At 53.8% G+C, this 23,294-nt stretch overlaps 7 protein-coding genes across 7 annotated transcripts; 4 read left to right on the top strand and 3 right to left on the bottom strand.

Moving 5' to 3' along the window:
• Positions 1 to 593: 593 nt before the first annotated feature.
• Positions 594 to 1,222, bottom strand: NCS54_00569500 (Hypothetical protein; the record flags this gene model as incomplete). Its single annotated transcript, XM_053151187.1, has 2 exons — positions 794 to 1,222; positions 594 to 743 (listed from the first exon to the last, which is right to left on the bottom strand). Exons 1-2 carry the CDS (start codon positions 1,109 to 1,111, stop codon positions 594 to 596), a joined length of 468 nt encoding a protein of 155 aa, XP_053007162.1. The 5' UTR covers positions 1,112 to 1,222.
• Positions 1,223 to 3,736: 2,514 nt separating this feature from the next.
• Positions 3,737 to 5,334, top strand: NCS54_00569400 (Eukaryotic peptide chain release factor subunit 1; the record flags this gene model as incomplete). The annotated part of the gene is made up of 5 exons (XM_053151186.1): positions 3,737 to 3,772; positions 3,899 to 3,983; positions 4,040 to 4,089; positions 4,145 to 5,276; positions 5,330 to 5,334. 5 exons carry the CDS (start codon positions 3,737 to 3,739, stop codon positions 5,332 to 5,334), a joined length of 1,308 nt encoding a protein of 435 aa, XP_053007161.1.
• A 1,045-nt stretch (positions 5,335 to 6,379) lies between these two features.
• NCS54_00569300 (Hypothetical protein) lies at positions 6,380 to 10,486 on the top strand (the record flags this gene model as incomplete). Its single annotated transcript, XM_053151185.1, has 1 exon — positions 6,380 to 10,486. One exon carries the CDS (start codon positions 6,380 to 6,382, stop codon positions 10,484 to 10,486), a length of 4,107 nt encoding a protein of 1,368 aa, XP_053007160.1.
• A 780-nt stretch (positions 10,487 to 11,266) lies between these two features.
• On the top strand, positions 11,267 to 13,271 carry NCS54_00569200 (DUF3074 domain-containing protein; the record flags this gene model as incomplete). Its single annotated transcript, XM_053151184.1, has 2 exons — positions 11,267 to 11,807; positions 11,863 to 13,271. 2 exons carry the CDS (start codon positions 11,267 to 11,269, stop codon positions 13,269 to 13,271), a joined length of 1,950 nt encoding a protein of 649 aa, XP_053007159.1.
• Positions 13,272 to 13,438: 167 nt separating this feature from the next.
• On the bottom strand, positions 13,439 to 18,476 carry NCS54_00569100 (Hypothetical protein; the record flags this gene model as incomplete). The annotated part of the gene is made up of 7 exons (XM_053151183.1): positions 13,439 to 14,191; positions 14,242 to 14,915; positions 14,967 to 15,801; positions 15,910 to 16,153; positions 16,205 to 17,426; positions 17,472 to 18,316; positions 18,382 to 18,476. The coding sequence occupies 7 exons, from the start codon at positions 18,474 to 18,476 to the stop codon at positions 13,439 to 13,441; spliced, it is 4,668 nt and encodes a 1,555-aa protein (XP_053007158.1).
• Positions 18,477 to 18,843: 367 nt separating this feature from the next.
• Positions 18,844 to 19,623, top strand: NCS54_00569000 (Ribosomal protein; the record flags this gene model as incomplete). Its single annotated transcript, XM_053151182.1, has 3 exons — positions 18,844 to 18,862; positions 18,933 to 19,110; positions 19,167 to 19,623. 3 exons carry the CDS (start codon positions 18,844 to 18,846, stop codon positions 19,621 to 19,623), a joined length of 654 nt encoding a protein of 217 aa, XP_053007157.1.
• Positions 19,624 to 20,277: 654 nt separating this feature from the next.
• On the bottom strand, positions 20,278 to 22,119 carry NCS54_00568900 (Mannosyltransferase; the record flags this gene model as incomplete). Its single annotated transcript, XM_053151181.1, has 4 exons — positions 20,278 to 21,208; positions 21,265 to 21,392; positions 21,460 to 21,845; positions 22,011 to 22,119. 4 exons carry the CDS (start codon positions 22,117 to 22,119, stop codon positions 20,278 to 20,280), a joined length of 1,554 nt encoding a protein of 517 aa, XP_053007156.1.
• Positions 22,120 to 23,294: the final 1,175 nt, after the last annotated feature.

The raw sequence follows: 23,294 nt of genomic DNA, 5'->3' as shown, positions 1-23,294 counted from the left end.
GTAATCAAATGTTTTTGTCGGAGTTCCGGAATAGGGGGCTTATATGGCATAGAGTTAACATGGCCAAGGGTAGGTATCACGGCGGAATAGATTTTTGGCATGCGGAAAAAAGGGTATTGATGGCACGGCACATTGCATGAGGTGCCGATGATGGGCCATCCAGACGAGAGATGGCGAAGCAATACCCAGAAGAGATACTCATGTTGGGCCCTGGTTATGTATTTTGTCATAAGTCAGGGAATTAGGCGTGAACGCGAGCGAGGGCGGACGCTTTTTATGTTCTTGATACCAAAAAGGAAATAAACGCATAATTCATTCATCTTTGGAGGTTCTAAACGAGCGGATGATTTCGGGTTGCCTACATGAATTCCTCGGTCGTGAGGGCCAAGGAACAGTGAGAAGACGGTAGTGATGGAATGCTCCCTCAGCTGTTTTTCATCACTATTATGGATTATTTTTATTGTTTCTTTGTCTTTGGCCTGCGAGGTCTTGAGTTCACCTCCGTCGGCATCTGGTATGTATCTCGCTCAGTCACCTGGCGTATGGGACAGGAGCTGGAGTGCATCGAATTCTCATAAGGATATTGGATTGCATCAGTGAATCTTCCAGTTATTCACTCCCCACCACCACCGCCGTACCCGGGCACCTAATGTGTTGCCGTGTAGTCGAGCATTCCTGTTCCAGTATTGCCAGCCGCAGAGGAACAAGTTGTACAACAAACCCTGTGTCAAGGGAACCAGAATCTGCCGCCGCATCAGTAAACAGACCTTCCATATAGCTGGGCACACCGTACCTGATCCCTCGTCGTGATGAGCGCCACCTTCCACCATGTATCCGCCTTGGAGATGCTCCGGAGATAGCTCTGCTCGAAGCGCAGATCCGGCAGCGGAGGGAGGTTGTAGTGCCGCGGCTGTGGTCGGAGGACGCTGTATGGGATATCCTCCTCGTCCTCATCGATGCCGTCGTCGCTGCCGTGCTTGAGGCTCTGCAGTATCACGGGCTCTCTCGCCGAGGCGGCTGTGGGCGGGTTGACGTCGAGGGCCGCGTCTGGGTGGCGCTTGATGTGCGTGGACTGGATGGTGGACGCGAGCTCTGTAGGCGCTGAGTCCATGATGGGCGGTAGGTTAGGCAGGCTGCGATGTATCGAGCCGTGACCCTTGTTGAAGAGCTGGATTGATATGCGCCTGGGCGGTTTGGTCACGCTGAAGCTGAGCAACTGACGTCGGAGAGCCGAGTTGCGGCTGATACCGACCGGGGCGGCAAACTAGCGCATGGGGAACGGAAGCGCAGCTGATTGGCTGGTCCACTGATTGGCTCTCACAAACCAACCACCAAGTGTTTAATTCTACCCACAGATTATCATAGCCTTTGTCGCTACAGCCGCCCTCGCACTTCTTGCTGCCATTGCTGCCATTGTTAGAGGCGGTATTCCAGACTGTTATTATACATGGCTAGATGAGAAACTCTTATCGAAGCTTCCCACATGGGTTACAAAGCTCCCAAAGGAGACACTAGACAACGTCGGCTACCAAGCGTTTCTCCTCGGTCTTAGCGACCAAACCCTCCTGACAGGCATATGTTATGCCGTCACGATGTATATACGCATCTGAAAACTGTCAGTGTTTTCCTTCCAGGTTGGCGATCGCCTCATCTGTATCTCTTCGACCGTTCACATTGCCACATTGGCCGTGCTCAAGCCGTACTTTCTCGAGGACAAACGCCAAGCAGTCGTTCGCTGTGGGCTCATGGTATTGTTTCTTATACTGTACTTCATAATCGTCTTCCAGGAAGCCCGTACATGGCACTATCATATTGATTCATCATTTACCTGCACATATGAAGAATAGCCCTCGTCAACCGCAATGGCTAGCAGTGTGACTAACGTCGTATGCGCCTCACTTACTTACCTAAACGCCATTATACCGATAACGCCGCGCAAAAACAAGTTCACACCTACATTCTGGACAACGGGTGTCTTGAAGCTAATCTATTCCCGTAGAGATACGAGGGCGGATGTCAAGACCTACCTGCTTCAGAAGCGGACGAAGGCAGCTTTTGTGGAGCAAAGCAAAGTCCATGCTTTAAGACAGAAGCCAAACTTATTCAAAGTAGTCTATATCATCGTCCCGATCTTGCTGTGGGAAATCATTGGGTCCATCTCTTTTCAGTTGCTGTAGCCTGCTCTCTGGTTTGGTCACTATACTTACCACTTGTGCCGTCTTCTCCTCACAAAAGAGGTCGACACAAAAAAGATATTGTCCTTTGGCTTCGGCAAAATCCTGCCAGTTCTTTTGCTACTTGTTTTCGCAGTGACTGCTTTAGGGGTCGGCAGTGAGCCAAGTCTCAGCGACACAACCGTCCATCTCTCTCACGCGCTGTCCGCTAATCTCGACTGCCCTATATGTATCAAGCAGCACCACAAGGTCACTACCAAGGGGGCTTCCTTGACAAGCGAAACCACGCCGAACCCCGATGCTACCACTGAGGCTTCGACTACACGAGGGGGGACACTCGTACAACCCGGTCACCCTTCTAGGAGAGCTTCGTTTGCAACCGGCAATGATGAACAAGATATAAGCCAGGCTCTGTATTTGCGTCCAGAGCCGAATTGCTCAGTGACAGACATAGCAAGTACAGCTGGCTGATCAGAACCAATTCGTTGACTGGATCTTTGGGGGCGCCAAGTAGAACCAATACTGCAACATATCCATTATCTTGGACATCATGGGCTTGCGAGCTAACACCAAACATAGCAGTCGGCAGTATACACCTCCGAACGTCGAGTACACGTTATCGAGGCTGGTATAAATCACGCCCCGTTAGCAATGAGGTGTGCACTGGGTATCGCCGGACTGCTTTTTGTCGCGGTCGTAGCTTTGAGCTACACGTTCTTTCCATGAATTGACTTGGCATTCGTGGCGTTGGTATTTACCCTCTTCTTTGGTGAGTTGGCAGTGGACGTTATGAGGGTCCATCAAAGGAGCGTTGAACACCAACGGAGCAGAGACAGGGCAGATGCGTACCCCATGGATAACATGTCAGCTCAGGATGAGTCGAACCGGGAAGCCTCCCAGGGAACGGGTGTTGATCCAAGCAATCACCGGTTTTGCGCCACTCTTTTTAAAGTATACCCAGACGTTGGTGAATAGTGGGAGCTCTCGTTTTTTGGACATGGTGTATGTAGATTTGAACATGGAACATCCATACCAGCCTGATGAGGTAGTTGCCTCTCACTAAGCTCTGACCCCGGATTTTGGCACGCACATGAACAGTCGGTGAGTCAACAATCCTTTGTCATGGATGGAAGTCAAGGCAACAAGACAACCAACGGCAGACAATACGGACTGGGTAGTGGACGCGATGGCCCGGGGCTGGAGTCAGCGTTTTCCGTCATTGTGGCGGTGCGGAGGTTCCGATGCCCCGCTCGGGCAGCAAGTCATTCACACAGGGCAATTGCCTGCTACTGCGTAGCAGGTTGAGAGTCAGACACAGGCAGCAAAAGGTCAGTGGCCACATTTATTTAGCATACACCCAGTAAAGTGGGTTCAGTGCGTGCGGGTGCCTAGGTCATCGCCCGTTGCACGAGAAAAAAATCTGGCACTAACATCCAACTTTTTGGCTTTGGCATCCTCGGGCTCCAGAGATCACGCCTACAAACAGGAACGAGTCCCCAGACTCGCGAGAAGAAGCCAAAAAGAACCTTCGCTAAGAAAGAGTCCTCGATCCATCTCCCAAGATGAGTGACGCTCAGGCGAACGAGGCCGAGAAGAACGTAAGTCTTTGTCTAGCATCGCCCCTCCTTGATGTCAACTTTTGCCCCGCGTTCCCAGAAATCAACAATTTACCCCCCCTTCAACCCCAAGTTTTCCACCGCGACTGACGAGTAATCCCGCGATAGATTGAGATCTGGAAGGTCAAGAAGCTCATCAAGCGCCTCGAGGCCGCCAGAGGAAATGGAACCTCCATGATTTCCCTCATCATCCGTGAGTCGTTCCATTGCTCCGCTTCCGAAACCGCGCACTAACATACCCGCTTCCAGCTCCCAAGGATCAGGTCTCTCGGGCAGCCAAGATGTTGGCTGAAGAATACGTACGACTCTGCCACTATCCCCAACTCCCTCATGGCCTCACTGACGACTCCCCAGGGTACTGCCTCCAACATCAAGTCCCGTGTCAACCGACAGTCCGTCCTGTCCGCCATTACCTCGACCCAGCAGCGTCTCAAGCTGTACAACAAGGTCCCCCCGAACGGCCTAGTCGTCTACTGTGGTGAAATCTTGACTTCCGAAGGCAAGGAGCGAAAGGTCAACATCGATTTCGAGCCCTTCAAGCCCATCAACACCTCTCTCTACCTGTGCGACAACAAGTTCCATACCGAGGCCCTGGCCGAGCTGCTCGAGTCTGACCAGAAGTTCGGCTTCATCATTATGGACGGTAACGGTGCCCTCTTTGGTACCCTCAGCGGAAACACCCGTGAGGTCGTCCACAAGTTCTCTGTCGATCTTCCCAAGAAGCACGGCCGTGGTGGTCAGTCCGCCCTGCGTTTCGCCCGTCTGCGAGAGGAGAAGCGTCACAACTACGTCCGCAAGGTCGCCGAGTTGGCTGTCCAGAACTTCATTACTGCTGACAAGGTCAACGTCGCTGGTATCATCCTCGCTGGTTCCGCCGATTTCAAGAACGACCTCAACGCCTCCGACATGTTCGACAACCGTCTGCAGTCCAAGGTCATCAAGGTTGTCGATGTTTCCTACGGTGGTGAGAACGGCTTCAACCAGGCCATTGAGCTGTCGTCCGAGACCCTCGGCAACGTCAAGTTCATCCAGGAGAAGAAGCTCATCGGAAAGTACTTTGAGGAGATTAGCCAGGACACCGGCAAGGTCTGCTACGGTATTGATGACACCCTGAAGGCTCTTGAGCTCGGTGCTGTCGAGACTCTCATCGTCTTTGAGAACCTCGAGATCACCCGCTGGGTTCTCAAGGACAGCAACGGCAGCGAGATCATCCTCCACACCACCAAGCAGCAGGAGCAGGCCAGCCGCGACAAGTTCCTCGACAAGGAGACTGGCCAGGAGATGGACATTGTCTCTCAGGATTCGTTCCTAGAATGGATTGCTGAGCACTACAAGGACTTTGGTACGACGCTCGAATTCGTTTCTGACCGATCCACCGAGGGCAACCAGTTCGTCAAGGGCTTCGGTGGCATTGGCGGCCTTCTCCGCTACAAGGTCAACTTTGAGCAGCTGGCTGACCTGAGCGACGACGACGAGTACTACGACGGTGAGTGATGGCTGATCATTGGAGATGCATTCCTTGAGCTAACATTGGCGCAGATTGACCAGCGGATCCCCTCGTCACCAGCGAGGGATCGACTCAAGTTCAACCGTCCACGCACGACAACAGTGCCATGCGCCTCGAGGCGCAGAGGTCGACCGATGCCGCGCCGATGTCAATCGCTCAGAAGCGCTTGATGGGGAGGGACAGTCTCGCGCCTCCCCATTACCCCCGTCAGGTGTCGCGACCCAGTCCGCTTCGCACAATGATGACGGCTTGAGTTATGATCGGCGGGAATAGAGGTAGATAAACCATCAACTCTGCAATCCCAGAAGTCAGGTCTAACTGCTGGTAGGCCCACGCGTTAAAATTGAAGGATCGGGGTGTCACGGCGACTAAAGGATCCGCGAGGGCCGTCACGGGCGTTGCTCTGTATGGCTTGAAAGATCTGTTGTCATGGAGTAGAATCGGCGTGAGCTGGCTGCAGGCTTGTTCGTCATTTCTTGACGGGTCTCAGCCACGAGCAGTCACGACGCGTCGAATCAACAAAATACTAGTCGTTTGCATGGCCATTGTTGAGCAGTTCCCAAAAGTGATGTAGTTTGCGCGTCCACGCGTTGCTTGAGTTTGTCCGTGTCCGAGGGCTTCCCTCGTTCCCATGGCTGCGTAATCCTGCCCTCGCATTTGATGGGCGCTTCCGCAGCGAGATTACTTGCCCGAGGGGAAGCTCCGCAGCTCCCAGGGTAGGTATTAAAGGCTCCGCGGATTCCGTTCGTTCAGTTCTCCGACGGCGAAAAACGTAGTACGTACGTCGGTAATCATGGAGTCTTGGTGTTCTCCACGGCGCTAGTTGTGGCTTGAGACCACCTTCCTTCCAACTCCGTCCGTAACTTTGATGTGGGGGCTTTCTACGAATGCGAGAGGAAGGTACGAACGAGCAAGGGTGCTACGTCAACATGGGAAACAACAAGGGCTCGACCTATCCTATCGACCACCATCTTACCAGCATCATTCCATCTCCCACCGCCATATTATTTCGCGCCATAAAGACCACGGCTCAGTGTCAACTGAAGCTGTAGTCGGGCGCTGAACATCATTCATCATTCATCATGCCCGAACCACCGGGCACACCGGCCGCTGCGACCATGCAAGCTGGCCGCGCCATCCCCGTTGGCCTCAACGAAGCCGCTCTTGACTCCCCGACCTTTCGAGTAACCGCCACCAACTTCGGTGAGCAGGTCGATGCCATCGAACGATGGCTCAACGGCTACGTCCAGTCCACCTCGAAGCTCCTACACGACTTCCTCGCCCTCGAAGAGACCGTGAACACCTACATCGTCAAGATGATGCCCTCAGCCGCCGACGGCGTTGTTGACAACGACTATACCTTTCTGGCCCTCAAGAGGGTCGGCGATGGCTGGCGCGAGTACTGGATACAAATGCTGAACACTATGAAGAAGATGGATGGCTCTGTTGTCGATCCCATCCGGCAGTTCATCGTTGGCGACCTGAGGAACTTCAAGGAGTGCAGGAGAGCTATGGAACAGGCGCAGCGAACCTTTGACACGACCTTGGCCCGCTATGTCAGTCAGTCAAAAACAAAGGAACCTTCAGCTCTCCGCGAAGACGCCTTTGCCGTGTTCGAGACCCGAAAGCTATACTTGAAGGCATCCATGGACTACTGCCAGCTTGCTCCCCAGCTACGCTTCAGCATGGACAAGCTACTTGTCAGGATCTGCAGTGAAAGATGGAAGGAGCTGAAGCGCACTAGAGAAGCGGTTGGCAACGCCGCTCGGTGGAACCAGGAGATGGAACGAATTCAGGGCTGGTCGAACGAGATGGGAGCTTCAGAGATGGTTTTCAGACGTGAACTGCAAGCGGCCAGGCGAGATCTTGCAGAGGGCGCGCTCGCAGGATTTAAGCCGTCCCGCGAGCTCGAAGACTACAGCACCTCGACTGTCCCCTTTCTCGGCACTCGTGGCCCCGTCAACATGCGCCTCAAGGAGGGTGTCCCTGTCATCTCGGAGAAGCAAGGCTGGCTGTTCCTCCGCGCACTCTCTGGCAAACCCGCAAGACATACATGGATCAGGAGATGGTACTACTGCCGTGACGGCATCTTTGGCTGGCTCATACCAGGTCCGCTGGGAGTTCTCCAGGGTGATGAGATTGGAGTTTTGCTTTGTAACGCAAAGCCAGCGGTGACCGAGGACCGACGTTTCTGCTTCGAGGTCAAGACAAAGAGCCAAACGATACTCCTTCAAGCTGAGACACAAGGCGAACTCACGGAGTGGCTGGAGGTCTTCGAGGTAACCAAAAAGAACGCCTTCGAGACAAGCATGAACAGAAACAACGCTACCCTCCCTGGTGCTGTTGATCCCGCCTTTTCCATCTCACCGCCAAGCATCCCAGAATTCTCAGCCAAGACACTTGATGCACAGATTGGTATCTACGACGAGTCTGGGAGTGGATTCGAGCGAACAAGTACGCTGCCAGTTCCTGGGACAGATGGTAACCTCAGCACGAGACAGAGCTTTGACGTTAATGGCAGCTTGTCTCGTCGATCTATCACTGCCCTGGGAAGAGACTTGGCACGAGAGGAAGGTGAAAGTGGCCGTGAACATGCAGCCAGGATCATCCAAAAGCTCGATCTTCACCGCAAGGCCACATTTGGTAGTCAAGCAGGTTCTGAGGCTGCCCAGGCAAGCGGCGCAGGATCTCCTGGACTTTCAAACATGTCCACCAGCCACATTCCACCCGGATACTCAAATACTCTAGCAAGCTCTTCCACCTTCAGACAAACGCCTAGCATGCTGCCATCGGTCGACACCCAATCCGGCACTCTGGCTCCAGCTACTCTAGCTAAGCCTCCCTCGATGACAGGCTTGAGTCGCATTGCCGTATTGGCTGCGGGAGAGCGTCGCCCTGTGGGGAGCAATAGGAAGCTCCCAGCTTCTGTCATTGCCAATTACTGGGGAACTAGTCTTTGGGGTGCCATGAACACGCCGACCCAACCCGTTCTACCTAGGCTTGATGAAGACGACCCTATTGGAGTTGTGGTCCCCGGAAGTTCACAGGCTAGTCTTGGCAAGGGCATCTCGCGGAAACAGGGCGGTGAGCTGTTCCCGCGCAATTATCCCCCCGAGCTGAGGGCCCAGCATGCGCAGTTCCGTCTGCTGTTCCCGGATGCGCCTTTGGAAGAGAAACTTGTGCTCGTCTTCCGAGCAGCCTGGACTGGCTCCCCTGAGCGCGGACCTGGCAAACCAGACATGGCGGGAGATGGCCGTATCTATGTCACGCCTGACAACATGTACTTTTACGGACAGCAAATAGGCCTCGTCACGGCCTACAGCATCAGCCTCGATATCATTGCCGAGGTGACAGCTGCTCCAGGAAAGGACTGCGATTTCATCTTCTTGCATCTGGGCGATGATTCCAACGATACTGGGTACACTAGGATCACCATCAAGGTTTTCTTGGAAGAGTTGGGCCTTCTCCACACCCGCCTGAACCTGTTGATCGACGACCTTCAGGCTGAGGAACCCATGGACGTGGAGGAAATCATTACTGCCTTGATCAATCTTGAGAAGGAGGAGTTTGATCGACCAAGCCCCAGCGTTGAGAGCTGGGAAGAAGTTTCAGCCAACACACCGATGGACGATGGAACCTGGTTAGGAAGACCGGTGGCAAGGCGAAACGACTTCAGCTCCCATTCGCGCGCCTCGAAATCAAGAGCCAGACAGATACACAAGCTTCACCTACCGGTTCGACCAGTTATTTACGAGCCGGAAGGTATGAAGGAGATGGCAGCCGAGCGCAACTTTGAGATCAGCGCAAAGTCTTGTTTCCATGTGCTGTTTGGTGACAAGAGCTTTGTGTTCCCAAAGCTTTACTTTGAGCGACGTGCTCAGCAGATTGCCCAGGGCCCATGGGTACTAGTTGACCAGGGAAGGATGAGACGGGACTTCCAGTTCAAGGTCGACTACAAGGATGTCCTGGGCCGATCAAAGGAGGCCGAGGTCAACGACTATCAGATCATTGATGTATTCAGTGATCATGTCACATACGTGGTGACACACGTCAAGACAGCGTGGCATCTACCTCACTCAAGCTGGTTCAAGGTCATCACTAAGATCGTCATCACGCATGTGGCCAAGTCCAAGTGCAAGCTTGCCATCTACACCAAGATTGACTGGTCCAAGCTTCCGGCTCTGTCAAAGAATCTGGTGGAGCGTCAAGCGCTTCGCGATGCCGCAAGCGATGCCGAAGAGCTTGCCGAAGTTGCCACAGACCAGGTCCGCAAACTCGGACCTCGAAGTCGGACGAACAGAGCAATCCAAGTGTATGGGCAGATTGGCCAACAGACAGAGGTGGTGGTCTTCAGACCTGGTGCGACAGACTCAGCTAAGAAGCAGGTCATCAAACCCCGAACGTTGACCACCATGCTATTTGAGACAGTTCGATCTCTGGGCGAGAGTGCAGTATCATCGGTCATCATGGGTGCTATTGCGGTTCTACGCAAGGCGTTTAATATTATCACGGCTCAGTGGATCATCCTCGCCTTGCTTGGATTCAGCACACTTACCAATGTGCTTCTGACATCGAGCGAGGTGACAACGTGGTGGGGTGAGCGGAGGGCAGCCGGATTCATGCAGCGCATTGGAATTCGACCAAACCTGATGATGAGCAAGGCTATTTACATTGCCGATTTGGATGAGGCGTCAGGGGCTGGCCAGACATTGTCATTCCCCGAGAACAGCACATGCTTTACTACGTTCAAAGATCTACTGGATACCGCGGATATGGACACGCCATGGGAGGAAGCCGGAGCCAGTTTGTCAACAGCCACAAGCCAAGCCACAGCACGCCGACTACGACGAACGCGACAGCGGCTGGGTTCGTACCGACATGATTTGTTGGTGGCGATGCGAGTTGTCAACAGCATTGAGCGGGAGATGCTCCAGTCGGAGTGGGAGAACTGGCTGGTGGATGAAAAGTCGCTGTGCGATGAGCTAGACATAATGCTCCAGACGGATGATCGCAGTAAGAAGCAGAAGAAGGGATCAGAATCCGGAAAGGATAAGGAATCACAAAAGGTGATGGAGCAGACAACGGCGAAGCGAAGACAAGCACTTGAGCAATGGCGCGACAGCTATTGCGGGAGTTGTAGGAAGGATTACCAGGTTGTGATGCGGGAGCGGAGGTTGTCAACATTGTAGCATGGATCGGAGTCGTTTCAGGAGTAATTGGGAGGAGCAAAGCTTTAGCATATTGAAGGCATGTTGGATCAGAGGTGTACCAGAGAAGCGAGCAGTGAAGGGAGAATAGAGGACTCCAGCCCGTCCTTGGCCGGCGGATTTTATTTGTGCAAGCAAGCAATTGTATTAATCCAAACTTGTGAAACAGGGGCTGTCCGAATGCGAATAGGGGTCGTCCGAGTGTTGTCTATTTATACGTTGCAAGTCCGTATTTGTCAGAGGAGGTTTCCAGAAGACCGGTCCCGGCGGATACGGAGAAGTTTTCGTATTTGTATTTGTAGGTCCGCGTATTCCGGAGTGGGGCGCCCTGACCGACCCGGAGAGCGAGCCCCATGTCCCACTCGCGTCTCGGGCGCTAATTAGAGCGCTAGCAAAGAGCGAGAACGACCAAAGAGCGAGCCTGCCCTACGGGTTTCCAAGTGGATTAGGTTAGCGGTAGGTAAGTGTCCTAGTTGGCTGACGTCAGTGAAGCGCCCCTCCGGCTTCCACGGCTGCCGATCATGGCTCATCACCTCCAAAGACCTTTAATCCTGCTTCTTCTTCTAGCTTGGTCATCCGCTTCTCCTCTTCTTGGCCTATAACACATCTCTCTTCCCTGGATTGTCAGTGACGTATCGACTTTTCACGAACACGATTTTCCTTCCTTGCTTGTTTCTTTGTACTTCTCTTTTTCTTTTCTTCCTTGCGAGCGAGCCCATACCGAAACTTCCAACATACCCATAACACACCACTACCATAACCATGGCGAGCCATCACGAACCGCTCGCGGCCATGGGCCCTGTCGACTGGGACCAGGTGCCCCAAGATGACCTTAAAGATTTCCTCGCCGATATATTTTCCGAAACACAGACCGTTATCGAATCGATCCCAGCTCCGGCTACGAGAGCTGCCCCAAGTGGCGGAGGGCGGGCGCGCTCAAAGACCGAATCGGCCGCCTCGGGCCCCGATATCCAACGGGCGCTATCGCAACGACAGAAGGCTTCGGCGATCAGCCAAGCCCAGGACCTACGGAAAGAGTGGAAAGAAGTCAAAGTCAACGCCAAGGAGAATCCTCTTGGTATTAGTGTCTACAAGCTGGCTGCCAAAGATGGGCGCGGGGCCTGGTTTGCGCGACGAAGCGTCCACGAGGGCCTGTCGTTCGACGACTGGAAGACAGGCCTCTCTGTCGAGTTTGCCGAGACGATGAAGATACAGGGATCACCGGGAAGCGGCAACATCCGTGGTATCGGGGCCGATAAGCGTGTCGAGGACAAGAACATCGATGATGCTGGTAGACTGCAGGGTAAGTCGTGAGCTACCCACTCGGACAACGTGATGCTGACTTATACTGCCAACAGTCTTCCAACTTTCTGCCCAGTTTCCGGGTCCGACTGCTCCGCGAGACTTTGTTACTCTGCTCTTAACCTCCGAGACCTCCGTTAAGCCTGCTGATGGTTCTCGTCCGCTGAGGCAGTTTATGATTGTATCCAAGCCTTGCGATCATCCAGAATCACCTCCTCGCCAGGGCATTATCCGTGGCTACTACGAATCGGTCGAAGTTATCCGCGAGGTTCCCATTGACAACTTTACTTCCAGGAGATCTTTGTCGTCAGCAGACCTATTGAATCGAGACGAGCCCAGGAGGCCGAGCCCAAAGCCTGGCAGCGAAGGCCATGGTTCAGCACCTATCGACGACTTCCCTACAGCTGTTGAATGGCTCATGGTGACTCGAAGCGATCCCGGTGGCAGCGTACCACGTTTCCTCATCGAGAAGGGAACGCCGCCCGGCATCGTCGGTGATGCTGGCAAGTTCCTTAAGTGGGTGACGGCCAAGGCGATGCAAGGCTTTCCAGATCCCAACGCGGTTGTCGAACCACAAGAGACTGAGCTGCCTGTGTTGGACAAGGAAAAGTCAGCAACTATTCCAAACATTCCTACGGCCAATGTTGACCCTGTTGATGAGCACCCGAGCCAAGATGACATGATGCCGAGTAGTAACGGACTCTACGGCATGTTAGCTGGCGCTATCGGCGCTGCGAGCTCATACCTCCCTACTGGACTGCTCAAGACATGGGGAACCGGATCGGATATGGCCTCCACTGATGAAAGCACCTATGAAGCTCATCGGATCGAGGAAGAGCATCGCGACGATGAAAGTGACACTTCGTCCATTCGAAGCTTTGCATCCGCCCTAGAGAGGAGTGTAACTGCAGAGAACAAGTCCCCTGATAGCATCACCGAGTCGCAATCCGAGACATCCCGTTCGAACCCACCACAGACACAGGGCGACAAGGAGCTTAAGAAGCTTGAGCAGCGGAGGAAGAAGCTAGACGAGAAGGTTGCCCGTCTTCACGAGCGCCGACAGAGCAAGCTCCAAGGCGAGAAAGAGAAGGACGCCGCCACGCTGGCCAAGATGCGAGAGAAGCATGAAAAGGAGGTAGCTAAGCAAGAGGAGAAGTATCGTCGCGAGATCAAGAAGCTCGAGGAGAAGCGTGAGGCGGAGCAACGCAAAGCTGAGGAACGCCGACGCAAGGCTCTGGAGCGTGAGGAGAAGAACAACCTCTCCCTCGAGCTGGAGCGAGTCCGTGCCGAACGAGATCTTGCTCGTCGTCAGATCGAGATCCTCGAGGGTCAGGTCGGCGAACTCCAAGCCCAGAACACAATGCTGGTCCGCAAGCTGGGTAAGATGGGGCTGGTGGACAGGTCCGACTCTACGGCGTCGCTCAAGAGTCTCAAGAGAGCCGGAACGGGCATCGAGACATCTTAGAAGGAGTCGGAGAAAGACGAGGCAATACTTGAATGTACACTATAGCGTAACGATCAGATGGGTTTACTGCGAGGCGTTGTGGATAGGCGGGATCATTGTGAAGCAAGATAACATGAATTCACGACTTGTTCTATTTTCTTTCTTGTTCTTTTACTGCTTCTATTGCTTCAAATGTCTATAGTCTTTTCCAGGGGTTGTAGTAAAAGACCCGACATGTGCCCCTGTCCTTCTCGTAGAGCGCTGCCAAACTTGTCGACGCCCTCAAGCAATCTACCGTCAGGGTGATGCCTCTCCTTCACCAGGGCGGCCGAGGCATAGACGACGCGGGAGAGGATTGCAAAGACTTCTGGCTTGGAACCGTATCCGAGAGGACCGTCCTCCTCACCTACGAGACGACGCATCTCGTCGATGCCAGCATTTGACCACACGGCCAACGCTTCAAGAGCGGGATCCTTGGCCTCCCAGCTCAAGCTCTCGTAGATGGAAACCCAACGTTGTGTCTCCCTGACTTCGTCAACGAAAAGGTTCTGCTCCTCGATGACGAAGAGCGAGTCATCAAACTTCATGGCGTTCTGCAGCTGGTCGCTCACAGACGCCGTGTGACTCTCCGGGGTTGGGAATCGGGCGTCTCCCATGATTCGACGGACAGCAACTTGCCGGAAAGTTGAGTCATGGCCGAAACGCTGCGATAGCCACGAGAGGAGGCGATTGGCGGCTTCGATGGGGACGAGGGCCTGGCCGAGGATACTCTTCACGGCAGCAGAGCCAACGTCCCGCACATCGTCATCGTCGTCGTTGAGTGAGTCGTACAGGGCAAGAAGTGCTGGGAGGTGTTCCTCGCGTGCCCAGTCTTGCTCATCCTCAATACCGATGAAGAATGAGCACAGAGATTCTGCAGCGGCCAGACGAGTATCAAAGTCCTTGTTTAAAGTGTCAGCACTTGAATATACGGAGAGTGAGTCTTACAAACCTTGTCGTCGAGGCCAGCATCGGCCATCATGTGTCCCCAGTTCTGGACACCAGCCGCAGATATAGCCTGTGACTTTCTCAGAATGGCCGAGATGCAGCCGCTTACTCTTATCACGGCGTTTGCGAGGGCTGGGTTCAATAAGCTCAATGGCAAACTGCTCCAAATCTGGGAGAGTAGAGTCGGCGAGACAGCTCCAACGTTGTTGGTCTTGAGTAGCTGATCCAAGATGTCTGTCAGATTCTGCAGGGCAATGACTCTAGGCTCTGCAGGTCCGATCTTAAGACACACGTTTCGATAGAGATTGCAGAACTCGTTCACTTTGCTCTCTGACAGCTTTGAGGCACCCCATAACTTGGGGATCGTCTCAAGGCCAGCGACTATCGTGTTGACGCCCAGGGTCCTGCTCAGCAAGAGGGTGTTGAGGGTCTCAACCGGATCGTTGGACTCGGAGATGGAGTGCACCTCGTGAATGACGCGTTGAGCCCTGAGAAGGGCACTCTCCCGAACATTATCCTCTGGAAACTCGAATCCAAGGGGGGCGACGCCCTTTGGTCTGGGGAGGACCCGCACTAGGTTCACAACCTCGAGATAGGCTGCAGCGATTTCTGGGGAGTCGAGGGACTGGATCTCACGCCAGTATTCTATGAGGAAACCTGAAAGCTTTGGGGTATCGTCTGTAAAGTGTGTAAGTAGTTGGTCTCGTCCGCCAGAAATGTATATCTTACGCTGTAGCTGATCTGGCATGACCTCGCTAAGCCTGTCAATAATGTACTTCAAGGACAAGAGGACGCCGTGAACATGGTTCTGAACGTTGCCGATCGGTGAACGAACAGACTCTGCCGCCAGACTGATGATAGCGTCCAGCCAGAGATCGTGCAAGAGGCACGAGCAAAGGGTTCGGGCTGCGATCTCCCGCACATGCCAGACTGGGCTGGCTAGATACTTGGCGATGTGCACCTGAAGCTCTTCACGGAGAAGCTCAGGAGGTCCAGCTCTCCGGATGATGTCGAGAGCTGGGAAGACAGACTCGGCTGCCGCTGAGCTTGTGGCCGTAGCCGCCATCATCTGGTGGCCCGACTTGAGAAGGTTCAGGAGAACCTTTGGCAGGGAGGGGTAGCGATGATATGAGATACGGTTGGCTTTGCCATCCCAGCCAGCCTCCATCGTAGCCTTGCTCTGGTGGGATCCAAACAGACAGTCAATGAGACTGCGGAGGAGGATGAGTCCACAGTTGCGGATCGCCCATAGCTCCGATTTGAGTCCATTCGCCGCCAGCTCGAGACACTGCGTCAGGAACTTCTCGGACTTATTTCCCATGGCCGTCAGGTAAGAGCTCTTGAAGATCTCCTTCAGGCAGTTATAGGCGTGCACCTGGGGCAGGTTGGAGCCGTCCGTCTCGGCGGCGCGGGCCTCCTGGCTGGCAATCTCCATCAGCTTGGCCATGACCTGCTCGAACGAGGGGCTGGCCGCATTGGCAGAGAGCACGCCCGTCATCATGGAGGGGATTCCAGCAGATCGTCGAGTTGTTGATACCTGGGCGTAGATGGCATCCAGAGTGCCCTAAACAGGGGTTAGCCCCTGAACAGAGTCGGATTCACCAAACGAAGTGGTCAGTGCCCCTTTGCAGGAACTGCAATGAGATAAGCTGGAAAGGAGGTGTCGACTTACATTGTACCATGTTTCTAGCAGATCTGGGCCTTCGGCGCCGGCCTCTCCCTGGTCAAGATGCTTGACCAGTTGGCAGCAGGTTGAGAAGGTCAAGGCGACGGTAGCGAAAGCACCACGGTGTCTAAGGCTAGCCAGTTGGGTAAATGTCAGATTTCCTATCCTTTCGTAGACCTCCCTCGATGGAAAGATCTTGCCCTCACGGGACCGTTGTTTGATAGGGAGGATCAGGGTTCGTAACAGGTTGCTGTCTCTGTGTTAGCCTAAATGACCGAGACGTGAAGGCTCAACAACATACCTTGATTCATGAACTGATCGGAAACTGTAGCTCAGGACGTCCTTCGTGTCAAGGCCGTCAACCTCCTCAAGCTCTTGCGGGAGGTGACCCTCTGGGGAGTCATCGCAGAGAATATCCCGGACAGCCGCCCAGACTCGCTCGCAGCAAGCCACGAGCGAATCCTGCAGACTTCGAACAGCCTGTAGCTCGGTCTCGGAGAATTGGAGCTCAGAGACCACCTGCCACGTGTAGCAGAGAGAAGCAAAGTCACCGTGGAGAGGAGCGTCCAGAACTGCCCGGCCAAGGTCCTTCTCCGCCACTGTCAACTTCTCTTGAACGCCGCCAACAAGCTTCGAAAGAAGATCAAGTCGCTGCTGCTCGTCCTGAGAGAACCGGTAGAGCAACTGGCAAACCCTAGCAACACCATCTGAGTGATCTGCTCTCGCAGTCCGGCGTGCGAGCTCATCAGACCTTCTGAGAAGTTCTGCAAGCTCCTCTGCAGGATTCACCTTGCCTCCTGTAGCCATAAGGTGGAAGTTTCTGTACCGCTCATCAGAGAATATTCTCTTGAGAACTGTGGCCGAGTGATCTCGAATGTCGTCAAAGGGATCCATGACCAGATCAGAAAGGGCACGAAGCCAACGACCGTTGAACAGATCAAAGAAAAGCTCCTGGTCATCAACAGTTTCCCATGTTTTTGTCGCTTCGCCCTCCATTCGGAGGATAAATGTCACCGCTTTTAGTGAAGCGGCATGTCGTTGATAAGAGGCCGTTGGCGTCAACTCGCTGCACAAGAAGCTGATGTACCAGAACAAGAACTTTTGATGATAGTCCAAGCAATCAACCAGCTGGGCTTCCGGTAGTGAGATTAGGTTGGTTCGGTAGAGAATGGGCTTTGACACTGTCTGTCCGGACTGCCCCTTTTGGTCTCGAGCGGCTGCTCTTGGTATGCTCTTCTTGAGCACAAAGATGGCGCCTCGTACTCTCTTGAACATATCTCGCACCTTGCCAGCCACCTCGTTTCGGAACTTTGCGTCTGAGTCTGCGAAATAAGTTGCCAAGTGCTTGCGTAGCAAGTCCAAGGCGGTGGACGAATATGGCCTTGTCGTCGACGGAGAACTGACGAGCAGGGAGAGGGCAAGAGATCGAACTTCATGTGAAGGATGGGCCAACACACTCTCCAGAACCTTTTCATGGAGCACGATTGATGACTCGCCATCGCTCGTCTTGTCATTGCCCAGTGCTGCTACTGTTAGCAAGTATCAAGATAAGGGGCGTGCCAACTTACCAGGCTCCTCCACCAAGCCGACCTTCTTTCCGATCTCCAGAGCCGCCAATTGGAGAAGGGCTGGGAGATTCAGGTCTATCTCGGCACCGGCAGAAACTGCCTCGTGCTCATTCATTCTCTTCAAGAAGTCCAAGGCCTCGGCCTTGTCAGCCTTGAACAGGGGTAGGAAGATGTAATTCTTGATAGACTCTAGGATCGAAGGCTCCTCATTCACAGCCTCCAGAAGCCATTTGTGCCACGTCTCGACGGTCAATTCGACTGGTGTCTCTTGGTCTCGTCGTCTCAAGCCACGGTAAATGCAGACGATGAATCTCCCAGCTGTTGGACACACAAAGTGAAGTGTCATCCAGTGAAACAACTCAAAGATGAACGATTTCCATACTTCGGATGTCTTGACGGAGGTATCCTTTTGCTGGAGGGTAACATAGCTGGATCGAATCTCTTCCAGGGTGACAATGTTCTTGGTTACGAGGTGATCCAGGGCTTTGATAGTAGACTTGGCGAGAGGCTTTGTCGACTTACCCGTGACAATCGACACAAGATTGTCAAGAATAGCTGACTTTGTTGCCTGACCTGCTTCCTCGGCTGGGTTTCTCCTGATGAGCTGGGGAATCAGGTCGAGAACGAGCTTCATCGAACGGTGGTTGTCCGACTCATTCCACTCGACATAGAAATCAAACAGCCTGATGGTGACATCTCTGGAAAAGGCCCAGAGCCGGAGATCCTGGGACCGTGACTTTGACGACTGCTCCACGAAGCCGCAGAGTTTTACGCACGAGTTGCCCGAAGCACCCCTGGGTTGTGAGGCGCCCTCAAGAAGCCTCGCAAAGATTGACCGGGCCCAACTACAGAAAATGTCTTCTTAGGATACATACATAAAAAAAAGAGTCATCTTGGAAGAATTGCGCACCTTGCCTGGCTCTCACTTGGCTGCTCCTCGACCCATTTTGAGATATGGTTGGAGTTGGCGATTAAGTCGTCAACTTGCTGCGCCGTATCCTTCATCCTGGCGATGAATTCAGCGGCGGGAAGATGGCGCGAGTCTCGTGACCTCTGCTTCTCGTTTCAAGACAGAGATGACTCACTCAAGATACCAGCTCAATGCCCCAAATTCTCCTGAAGCCGTCGCCGCAAAAGTTGACTCTCTCGCCGATAGGCTTTTGCGACTCATGCGGCCAAGAGCGATTGACCCACATCACGTGCCAGGTCCCGTGAGGAAATTTTGCCCTTCAAGACCCCACCAAAGTCCCACAAGCGCATTTTCGATTTCTCAAAATCTCACCCGCCCCAAAAGATTTCTTAGATCCCCTCAACCACGACTCGCCCTGACCACCATTAGATTGTAAAAGCCATCTATTGGGAGACTGTCAAAATGTCGAAGATCACAGTCGGTACGGCATCCCGAGCGCCATCTAGCGCCATCCTCTGCTACTTGTCGACCATGTGCTCACCACCACGCAGCTAATGTCCGGACGCAAGTCTCCGAGCTCTTGGAGTACTCCAACGAGACCAAGAAGCGCAACTTCCTCGAGACCGTCGAGCTCCAGATCGGCCTGAAGAACTATGACCCCCAGCGTGACAAGCGTTTCTCTGGCACCATCAAGCTGCCTTCCATCCCCCGCCCCAACATGGCTGTCTGGTACGAAACTTGAGACACCTGAACAAAGAGACACAGACGCTGACGACTCCCTCTAGCATTCTTGGTGACCAGCACGATATCGACCGTGCCAAGCACGGTGGTGTCGATGCCATGTCCGCTGATGACTTGAAGAAGCTGAACAAGAACAAGAAGCTCATCAAGAAGCTCGCCCGCAAGTACGACGCCTTCGTCGCTTCCGAGGCCCTCATCAAGATGATCCCTCGTCTCCTCGGCCCCGGTCTGTCCAAGGCCGGCAAGTTCCCCACCCCCGTCTCCCACTCCGACGACCTCACTGGCAAGATCAACGAGGTCAAGTCCACCATCAAGTTCCAGCTCAAGAAGGTTCTGTGCATGGGTGTCGCCGTCGGCAATGTCGAGATGACCCAGGAGCAGCTCGTTGGCAACATCATGCTCGCCATCAACTACCTCGTCTCTCTCCTGAAGAAGGGCTGGCAGAACGTCGGTAGCCTTACCATCAAGGCTACCATGTCTCCTCCCAAGCGCCTGTACTAAGTGTACTTCATTTGGTCTCTGCCTGAGATGGCCTAACAATCGTGTCCGCTGAGACGTGGACAATGCAGCTTAGACTAGGATGGCGGAAAAATTGAAGACATTTGGACAATTCATGCTCTCTCACTGTGATGTAACGTGATGATGCTTCCGCTCAACAGTGCTGTATATGTGGTGTGACCATCTCGGTGTAATGCTAAGAGCGAAAGTACCCATAAGACTTGGCCATGCTGTTAATGTTATTCGAGACCCTAGTCTTCAATGCATCAACACCTTGTGAATTATGCATCGCGAGCCCCGCAAGTGTTTCGAAGACCTTCGAAGACATTTGGAAATTGCCTAGTTTCCATGACCCCCACAAGGCTCGCCGGATGACGCCAGTGACTCGATTCTCTTGGTGGCGGATGAGTCTTCGGGTCATTAATTGCGGGGAGAGCAAGGGAGTCCTGGGCATGAGGCCGGCTGGTGGGGGAAATGAAGCCTCGATGATAATTTCAGCTGGTAAATCAGCTTGACCATCATGATGAGAAAAAGCAAGGAGAAAGTGAATGGGTTCATGGGCCGCCCCAAGAAGTAAAGTAGTTTTACATGGTCATTAACAGTGTCTAACTCGAGTCATAAAGCTGGAAAAAAGATATACGCCACCCCTTTCTTTCATCAGTGAGGACAGCTTTTCGTCACCCTCCATGCGACGAGACCCCGCCGCCCAATCACTCTGGCTAGAGTGCCCCAAACGCCGTCGTCCTCAAAGTCCAAATCATCCAGGTTCAAGTGCTGCCGGTAACGCCAAACCTCCCTAAATCGTAGCCCCTCCAGCCCCTTGTTGGGGAGGTAGGAGTCTAACCACGTCGCTGAGGCGGGGGCCATCAGGTACGTGCCGTTCTTCTCCTTCAGATACTCCTGGTTTCGTCTGTCGGCCGGGGTGTCACAGGTCGCGAGCTGGTATAGTTGCTCGAGAAGCAAGTCTCCCTTGAGACCCATGACGTCTCGCGTCGTCAGGACCTCGTTCTTCCCGTTAAGAAGCCAGACTGGTGGGGTATAAGTCTTCCACCAGATCGCCTGGGTTGCGTCTGGTTGCTGGCTCAAAAAGACCTGCCCCGGCACCACCCCACCTTGGTGATAGATGCCCATCATCACCCCAAGAAACAGGTTAAAAATGATCCATGCCGATGTCCATAACCGAAACAGCGTCTGGTTCCGGGGCATGTGGATCGATGATAGGAACAGCGGCACCGTCGGCAATAAGAACCTCGCCTCTTGATGCTGGAAAGCCGAAAGAACAACTAGTCCAGAAATAGCCGAGTAGAGCCGAAGGGAAAAGGCAGGCTTGAAGATCAAAAGTGCCGCAGCTGGACCCAGCAGCAAAGGCAGGTTTGCGACCAGATGCTGGTACCACGGGTGAAGGCCATGCTGAGCCAGATTCTCGGTGGCCGAGTTGTACTTGAAGTTGTTGAGGGGTGTGATTACGGGCTTGTTGATCAAGTCGGTCCATGTGATAGGACTAGGCAGATAGAATGCAGTATCCAACCCGATGGCAATCACTGTCGTCACGGCCGCAGCCAAAATCAAGCACACAAGTGATCCAGGCCTGTGAAGGTTGTTAGCTCGGGCTCTTCCGCGCCAAGCGCAGGTGGGCTGTCTGACCTCTTCCAGAAGACGGGAATCAGGCGAAACCCGGGAATAAAAAGGAAGGCTGGAAAGGTAATTCGGTTGAAGACGCCAAAGACACCTACTATTCCGAGAACAGTGGCGGATAGGACGCATGACCGTTGCTGCACGTTGATATCTTGTCAGCTGATTTGTCCATTTAGCGGCGACGTGTGAAAAAAAAAGACGAACCCGTGGATCAGCGAGTCGCTGGATCAAGACCAGACTCCACGCGACTACCAATGTTTCAATAGAGTTGGAAAACGTGTGCGTCTGGTAGGTCCACGTCACGTAGGACGAGGCAACCAGGAGAACAGCGACCCGGCGATGCCTCGGCGACTGAATCAATTCGTGTAGCGCCCAGTCCTCGAGCACGAAGCTGATCAAGAACATGAGGACGCGCAGGGTCCAGAAAACGGCAATCGGGGGTATCTCGCCGTCCTGCCCATTACCAATCCATAGCCACCGCAGGAGGAGCATCGGGAGACCGTAGACAGGCCATAATGGAAAGACGCTTCGGATCGGGTTCTCGCTCGTAAATTCCCAGGTATGGCGCACAGGGTAACTAAAGATCTGTCCTGTTGATGGCAACGCAGTGGTTAGCGTGTGGCCCTCTTACTTGCAGAGACGGGACGCAGTTGGCGAGCACATTCAGCTGAATATCAAAGCTGACAAGAGCAGTAAATCTGGCTTGTGCAACGCGACGGCGAGGAGGCGCAGGAAGGCAGAAGCGGGAAACATACCGGCTATGACCTCGGGGCCTTGGAAGTTCTCGTCGGGGTGTAGATAGCTGGGTGACAATGCAAACCACAGCCGGATGAGAACCAAAATGAGATATGTCCGCCGCCACATAATTCTTAGCAGTGAGAAGCGGGCAGAGCAAGCATGTGCTTAGTCGCAAGGCGCAAAGGCATCGAGCATCTGCGAAAGCGAGGACGAATACGACGGGCGAGAGTCGCAAACCACACAGCAGCTGATTCGAGCTTGCGCAGCAGTCGTCGCAATGGTGGGCAGTGATGATCTAATCGAGGAGAGAAATTGTCGACGGTCGAAAAGTACTCGAATGCAAAACCAAAATTATCGTATCGTATCGAAGGATGCCCAAGATATAGGATAGGTACAGTTCGTGCGGGCTCGGTTAGATGTATGTGCGTGGCGGGCAGCGTCTCGGTGTCGGTGTCGGTATCGGTCGTGGAGGTGGGCAAAGGTGAGGGGAAGTGAAAGAAGCCCAATCAATGATTAACTAGGTACTATAGGGATGAATATGGTTCAAGGCAAGCTCGAGGAAACAGACAAGAACAGGGACAAGGAGACGAACAAAATAGAGAAACAAAAGGAAGCGGCAGGAGGGTGATGTTTGTAGGTATAGGTCTAACCCCGTCACAAGCGGTTCTCTCTGTTGGGGTGGTTTCCATTTGGGGGCTCGTTCACACACCACTACCGGGTGCCGTCCATGTGCAAGCAAATGTCAGTAGGTACGTACCATGCTTCTCGACCTCCAGTCCCAGGCCCAAGGATAAGAGTGGGAGGGTGACGCACAAGGGGGCTAGGGGGAGCCAGGGCGGGCGCCAGCTCCAAACACGGCCAGTTGGAGAGGGCACCGTCACCCGGGATGGGCGGAACTAACGGAAGGGATGGCCGCTGGAGGTGGCCCACAGCGTCCGCTAGAAGCTTTTTTAGGGGCTGCGGGACAGGGGGAGGCGGCTTCCGGGGGGGACTCTGGACGAGTACAATGGCAGCCTCTCAAGCCTCCTGAATCTCAAGAATTTCGACGTAGGGAGTTAGGCTAGGCGGGAAGCCGTCGGCTTGGGGAGGCTGAAACGGTTGAGCCCGGCCTGTCGAGAAGCAGAGACAGAATCTCTAGAACAAAAACAAACTCCACGGCAACCCGCAAGCCAACCCAGCCAAGCAGAGGCTCTGTGGCATGGAGCTCGGATGGAGCCCTGCCAAAGAAGCCATGACGCTAAGCCCTTTGGAACCGAGATCTCAGAGTCTCCCTCGCCCTCTGATACGCCAGATGGCAGAGG

Source organism: Fusarium falciforme, chromosome 4 (assembly GCF_026873545.1).
Source record: "Fusarium falciforme chromosome 4, complete sequence".
NCBI classification, from domain to species: domain Eukaryota; kingdom Fungi; phylum Ascomycota; class Sordariomycetes; order Hypocreales; family Nectriaceae; genus Fusarium; species Fusarium falciforme.
Note: the sequence above shows the minus strand (reverse complement) of the source record. Positions and strands in the feature narration are given on the sequence as shown.